Raw genomic sequence first — 7,753 nt, 5'->3', positions numbered from 1 at the left:
TTTGTGTTTTTAATACAATCACCGAGAAACAATTTTCTTCCGAGCAACTGCAAGTGAAAAAGAAGGCATGATACTATTCATTGTTTGCAAATTAGAATATGTATCTCCCACTATTTTACTTTTTTGTTTATTTTTTGCATGTGACCAACTGAGAAGCTACTATAGCATAATTAGAAATTGCACAAAGAGATTCTTATGTTCGAACGTGCGCACATGAAATTTCAGAATTTTGAATATAATTCAAAACAGAGAAAAAATTTCATAGGCAAGATGAATGATATAGAGCCTCCCAAACAGAAATTATCTTACAACTTGTTATACTGCGCGGACTCTTCAAAAATGTACACGGAGTGTACATGTCATATTCTCTAAAAATAGTATTTGATGAATTCAACCCGATTATAGCATCGAAGGTGACAAGTCCTGCAATGACTATTTGATGAATTCAACCCGATTATAGCATCGAAGGTGACAAGTCCTGCAATTTAGACTACATGTATACTATAACCTTAGAACTAATCTTGCATTACATAATGATAGAACAATTAAAACTTTCAAGACTCTAGAGTTGGAGAAAAAAAAAATTGTTTGATGCCTACATACTCTTTAATAGATATTGCATCAGGAAAGTGGTTGAGGGAGGGAAAAGATCGAGTATTACATAAGGACCTGTAGCACTATAGTATACAGTAATCTTAACCCTATGTAGGACTATTTTGATTTTTGCCTTCATTATTCCCTAAAAATATACCCCTTATTTTGATTTTGTTGTATTTTTATGTATTTATGTTATTAAAGAAAATTTTGGGTCAAATGGAATGTGTTGCACTGACATATGTAGCTTTATAAATGAATAGGCTACCTTTGGTATAAAAGGTCACGAAAATTAGACTTGACCCCGATTATCAATTCGAGCCCAACCCTTACTCTCAACTCAGGATCCAACCCTAACATAATTCTTGAGACCCAACTCTAACTCCTGACTCAAGATTCGACTCTCGATGAAAAATATGACCTCGACTCTCAACTCTCAGTTTCAACTCTTGGTACAAGATTTACATCCTAATCTTGGATTGTACTCGACCCCGACACCCGGCTCGAGATTCGATCCTGACTTCTAACTCTAAAGTAAGACCTAACAATGACTCTCAACATATTATCCAATCCCGACTCTTGACCCGGTACTTGGGATCTTATCTCGACTCCTAACTCAAGACCTATCCTGACTCTCGAATGAGATTGAACTCCGAGTCTGGGTCAATAAATAGGGTTGGGGTTGGGATCCAAGAGACGGGTTCAGGATCTAGGAGGTCGAAGTTAGAGTCGGAGGTTAGAAGTTTGGTCGATATTGGAAACTAATTCTTGTGCCGTGGTTGGTTCTCGAGTTGATGTTGGAAGTTGTTCCCGAATTGAGGTTGAGGTCGACTTGGTCAAGTCCAGAGAGTCGGTACTCAAGTGAAGGTTTAGAATGGAGTCTCAAGTCAAGATTGGATCCTACTCGGGTCGGAGTTGACAGTAGGGAGTCGAGTCAGGGTAGGGAGTTGGGTTGAATTGAAGTAGAGAGAGTTGGGTCTCAGGTTGAGAATCAAAAGTCAGGGTTGGGATAAGTCCGATAATAATAACTAAGTTACACGTGCGAAGCACGTACACTTAACTAGTAGATAGATAGGGGCAAGTTAGTTATTTCAGTTATTAGTGCAACCACTATATATGTGGATGGATCCTTCTTCAGTAACAACATACAAAAATATCTTAGCTCTAGTTCATTCCTTCTTCTCCACAATGTAACAGAACTATCAATGCAAGTTAATGGAAGTTGCAGATTCTAGTTAATCGATCAGTTTTGTCAAATCTAACAACAATGAAACCGTTCTACTAAAAATTTTCCTCATTCTGCCAAGAACAAAAAAATATAAATTCAGAAAAATCTCTCCTTGAATAACTGATCTGTTTATGTAAAGCAGGAAACGAACAATAAATGAACACCTGAGAGACGGATCACGTTCTAAATTGTCCAATTGGTACTATGATGAGGGTGCTCCTCCCTAAAACAAAGCTACTTAAACCTTTGTTTCATTCTACCATATCATCTGCACGTCCTCTCATTCTATGAACTGATTTTCGCCAGCAAGCTTTTCATTAAAAATTCTGCGTCTTGCTTCAATGGCCTGTAACATACAATTGCACCAGTGGTAAGTCCCATAAACCATAAGGTATTTTTATATCGAAGGAAAATGTTATTTGGGCTTAACTCAGTCCTAAAAGGGGTGCATGATGTGAGGATAGCCCAAGAATATATACGGACATAATTTTCTATTAGGCCAAACCCATCGATAGGACCTCAAAGTTGTCTCGAAAATTCACTTAGGCTCCTAAACTAACGCTTGTACCTATCAGGCCCCTAAACCCCCTAATTTTGTTCCAATTGGGTCTTTTTTTGTCAAAAGTGTGTGCAGCACACTCGCGATGATGTGACAAATAAGACAAATTGAAAGGTGACACGTGGCATTAAATTCAAAAATCATTTTAAAATTTTTATAAATTAAAAAGAATTATAATATTTCTTTTAAAAAAAAAAAATAACGCCCCCCCTAGCTTCATCTTCTTCTCCAGCAAAGACTGCTACTTTGCAAAGTTGCATACGATTTATAATCATCATCAATTCTATTTCACATATTTCAATTTCCATCAACATTATAAATTCATGTTCTCGTCATGATTAGTGCAATTTCTTCTACTGCTTTTCTTTTCTTTTCTTTTTTTTTAAATTAAAAATTGTTAATTGTGATTTATCTGTCCATTCTTGTTTTCCATTACAATGGAGTTTCTCAGTGGATGCTTAAAAAATTGCAGAACCACTATCCTTCAATTTCCACCTAAATGTACAAGATTAGGTATAAATCATTTGTGTTTCAAACTTGGAGAAGGAAACGATGATGACAGGAAGAGGGGTTGGAGGTTGACGACGATCTGGGGAAGGGGGGGGGGGGGGGGGGGTTGATGAAGACGACGATGAATGGGGTTGGGAACGATCTAGGGAGGAGGGGGTTGATGAAGACGACGATGGATGGGGTTGGGGACGATCTGGGGGTGGGCGTGGGGGTGGGGGTGCTTTTCTTTGTTTTTTTTAATTAAAAATTATAATAATTAAAAATTATGTTAATAAAATAATTTAAATATAAATTTTTTAATTAAAAAAAAGCAAAATACTTTTTATTCTACTATTCACGCGCCCAAGGAGAGTGTAACACTCTCCTTGCCAAATCAGCATTTTGTGTCTGATAGGTACCAATTTTAGCACTTGAGGTGTCTGATAGGTACAAGCCTTAGTTTAGGAGTCTAAATGAATTTTCGAGACGACTTTGAGGTCTATCGATGGGTTTGGCCTTTCTATTATATCATCCCATGCAGGACACTTACAATAACCAAAAGAAAGTGTGACACCAGTAACAAACCAAGGTAAGAGTTGAATAATTGTGAACCTGTTTTTCCCAATTAGTGAAGCCTGTGACAAGGGAGAGTGAAATAGATTGCACAATTGTTCCAGCCACCAATCCACTCCAAAGGCCCTTGCCGTTTAGATGCAAGACAAATTCAAGTAATAGACCTGCAGGAATTCCGACCAAATAATATGCTCCAAGGTTCACATAGGCTCCAATATGTTGCCACCCACTTCCTCTAGCAACTCCTGATCAAAGGCAGATTCAGGATTTAAATTCTTGAAAAATATCAGTTCAAAACATAATAAATTTGTACTAGTTCTTCGCGCTTTCACATTTATATATCTATGATCTAAATAAAGAACTAGGTGTACCCCGTCCAATACATTACAAGTCTGCCGCTCCTTCTGATGCAATGAGCAAGCAACACTTAAAAGGCATGAGAAGACGACTCTTGTTTTCTCGTAAATCAATTTCATTTTTTGCATTTCAAAATTTAGAAGTTGGAACAACTCTTTTAGTCTCAATATAATTTGCAATATGCAAATAAATCAAATGAGGATAAAAAGATAACCTGATAGTACTGCTTGGGTGCCGTCCATGATGATTGATAAACAAAGAATAGAAGTAATTTCTGCAACATAAGTCACTACTTCTTTCTCATAAGTAAACGCAGAGCCCCATACATGGCGAACTGCAAATAGAGTTATACTTGCAAGAAGAACCTCTGTGGCAGAAAGAACTATCACAGCAGCAAGGGCAATTTTTGCCGCCTGTGGCCTCCCAGCTCCAAGCTCATTTGAAACCCGAGTACCACGTACACTATTAATTACTTAAATTTTGCATGTTTTAACTCTATACAACTAACGATATCAGATAAATATTAAGTTGGAAGGACGAGCAAACCTTGCTGCAGCACCAAAAGAATAAGGTACATGGTAGTGCACAGAAGTGGTTGTAAAGCTGCTCTCCAAGAGATTAGACCATGACAATGCATCAATATATAGTTATTTCAAACATCAAAGGAAAAAAAAGAACAAAGATCACATAGAAAAGGAAGCATACCATATGGATAGAACAGAAGTTTCTAACATCGGATTTGGAAACAGACTGGAGAGAAGAATAATTATCTCAAATGACCACCATTCCAAGCTATATCCATGTTCGTAAAAGAAGTTGAAGTAATACATTAATGATCAAAAGACAAGAATCATGGTTAAACTCAAATCACAAAAATATATGTACGTTCTGCTATTGAGATTACCAAACCATTACAGCAGATGGGATCGCAAAGTGGAAAAAGTCCCCTATAGTCAGGAAAACATCCGTAGAGAATGAAGCTCGAGTCTTTTCACAAGCCGATGCGTACTTCACATAAAACATAAGCGATCACATTCAACCAATAGGATAAACCAATTGACAGCGCTGCTCCGGCACTTCCTAAATTCAATTTGAATATAAAAGCCCAGCAAACTGTCACTTGGAAGCATAAAGATGCAACTGCATTTATAAGCATTGGTAGGATTAAACTTTGTGCCTGCAGATACCGGACAAATGACTGAAGAATAGCATATGCAAATAGTGTAGGAATGAGCCAAATTGCATATTTTCCAGCTTCAGCTGCTATTGAAGGATCTTGACCCATTAATATAAGAAGTTTATCTGTGAAGATCCACAGAACAGAGACTGGTATGCACACCAGAAATAGACAAATAATAGCACTGTAAGTAAAAGTTCCAAGTTTTCGATATTGTCCTGCTCCATAAGCCTGCCCACATAGAGTCTCCAGCGCACTAGACATTCCAAACTGTTCCACAAAATTAAATCCAATGCTTCTTCATAGACATTCTTCATTTATATAAAGGATAAAAAAGGTATGCAAACAATGTTATCTTTTATGTATTCGGGTACAAGAATCTGTCTATAAGAAACACAAACTTCAACACTAGTTCAAGTCCAAGACAAGAACACTTATGAAGTTCTATAACACCTTCAACACTAGATTACGAATAATCTATCTAAGAAGTGTGTTAAGATTCAGAAAAGAGATGAAACAGAATTTAAGACCAAGTCCTCCGAATTCACGGAGTGTCCTTAAGGAATAATTCCCCTCACTGTACCTGAGATTTTGGAATCATCCTCCCAGGATAAAATGGCCTTCAATCCGAACAATAGCGGTACCTCGCAGGTTTATATAGCCAACATGTGCCCCTTCTGAAAAGTGGCAATGGTTCACTTAAAAGGTGTGACCTTTTTGGAAAAGCCATGTCTGTTCGTCCAAAGAATGTGTCTTTTCCGAACAGGCATACCATTTCATGAATCAGTGTGTCATTTCGTTGAAGGGTTGCATCCCTTCGTTTCAGCACTGCACAGTTTCGAAACACTGTTTCGGAATCTGCATGCATACATATAAATGGAGTATCAAAACACAGAAAAAAGTTGCGATTTTCCCTTCGGTATTTTCGAACTGAATTTCTGAATTTCTGTCAAATAAACTTTGTCCAAAAAGATAGATCTCATCGATCGATCATTTGACAAATCCAAATCTGAAGTCGAGCCGAGCGAGCGACGACGACGGCGCGAGGCATCTCTTATTTCTTGCCTCACTTATCATGTGGAGTTAGTGTTCCTTATTTTAAACACTCACAAGTTCTCTTATTCCATCAATGTGGGAGAAAGAGTGAACTTTTCAATTTGGGAGTACACTTTCTAAATTAGTGTCTCCCTTCTCTCCACCATTTTTCCTCCATTTTTCATTCATACTTTTTTCATATACTTTGAACCCAACAATCTCCCACATGAATGGAAAATGGCTATTTTTCATAAAATTTTTACGGACAAGTATGTGATCATCAAGTAAAGACTGATTGCATCTGAATAAGTGGGTTTCCTTTTGAACTTTCTGTAGTGAACATGCATCGGATGCACTCGATCAATCGGTAGATTTGATATCTTTACATATAGTTCTCAATAGATAAAACCTGAATGAACTAAGAATATCAAAGATATCTGCAACTAATGCCTTCAAAACTGCTACTCTCTTTAGTTATCACTTTTGTTTGCCAGAATATCTCAAGCCTACTAGATTATACACGAATTAACATAATAAAAGAAGATTATCATTGGCTTGAGGACGGATACATAGGAGGCCGTTCTAAACCTGAATACTAATGTTTCTGGTTAGTGCTAGAGAATCATATCTACTTTTACTCGATATGTTTCAGCAACTATTGACTAAATTAACAAAATTCATACTAAAACAACCACTACATCAATGATTAATTTCACAAATGATCATTAAATTTTATTAGTAAAGTTGCTAATACTACTTTGTCATATTAAAGTAACTGAGCCTTGCATCAGAAGGTCAAAATTTGACCTTTCGGTCATGTAACACCTAGATCAATGATTAAAAGTAAATACTTGCAAGAGAATGTTAAGGAGACTTACGAGAACACTGAAACCAGTAACATTGGAAAGTGAAGTAGCAATAGAAGCACTAGAAAGTGAAAGTTCACCTAAGTGACCCAACATTATCATTGGCGGAACACGTAAAAGGTACTGTGATACTGTAACTATTATCATTGGTATAGCTATGCGACTCGCCTCTTTCAGCTCATCAACAAACACTTTCCTTGTCACCGCCACATCTTCTTTCTCCACCAGCGACTCCTCCATAGACATAATTTTGATTTTTCTTCTCCAAATTACTTCTTGTTTAACTCTGAGTTTGTTCAGAAATTAATTGGTAGGGGTACATATATAGTTTAAGCGTTTAAATGCTTAAAAATGAAGGTTCAATAGCGCTGTAGCTATTGAAAGCAACCCGCGTGGCGAGGAAAAATATGGTAAGGTCCTGCGTATAGATATGCTAGCTAATAAAATACTCTCTTTCAATTTTGACTTTGACACCAAGTTTAAACAAATAAAGAAAATTTTTTTTATTAAATAATCTCTTCCTTTCAATTTTAATTTTGTGAGTTAATTCTCTAAATTGTCATTGAGCTTATGTAAATATCTCACTAAAGTAACTATTATTTTTTTAAATATCATTGAACTATACAAATCTTTCCAATAAAAGGTACAATTAAAAAATAGTTAAGGATGTGTTTGGAAAACCACAAGCGGGTTGAAATTAAATATAATTACATAACTTTATTCTCAATTAGGGGTTGAGAATTGGGTGCAATTACGTGATGTAATTATAATGTTATATTTTATTTATTTATTTATATTTTAATTTCTTTTTTATTTTTATTATTTTTTAATTTTTTTTCGATTTACATTATTCATCTTTCATCTCTTTTCTTCTC

At 36.2% G+C, this 7,753-nt stretch overlaps 1 protein-coding gene across 1 annotated transcript; it reads right to left on the bottom strand.

Annotated features, from left to right (window-relative positions):
- Positions 1–1,873: 1,873 nt before the first annotated feature.
- Positions 1,874–7,289, bottom strand: LOC107858608 (protein DETOXIFICATION 9-like). The gene is given in 8 exon segments (XM_016703339.2): positions 1,874–2,168; positions 3,483–3,688; positions 4,015–4,253; positions 4,347–4,403; positions 4,506–4,592; positions 4,705–4,827; positions 4,829–5,247; positions 6,891–7,289. Coding segments are annotated over 8 exon segments (1,431 nt in total). The 5' UTR covers positions 7,125–7,289; the 3' UTR covers positions 1,874–2,102.
- Between the last annotated feature and the right edge of the window lie 464 nt (positions 7,290–7,753).

Source organism: Capsicum annuum, chromosome 2 (genome assembly GCF_002878395.1).
Source record: "Capsicum annuum cultivar UCD-10X-F1 chromosome 2, UCD10Xv1.1, whole genome shotgun sequence".
In the NCBI taxonomy this organism is placed as follows: domain Eukaryota; kingdom Viridiplantae; phylum Streptophyta; class Magnoliopsida; order Solanales; family Solanaceae; genus Capsicum; species Capsicum annuum.
This window is presented reverse-complemented; position numbering and strand designations above follow the sequence as displayed.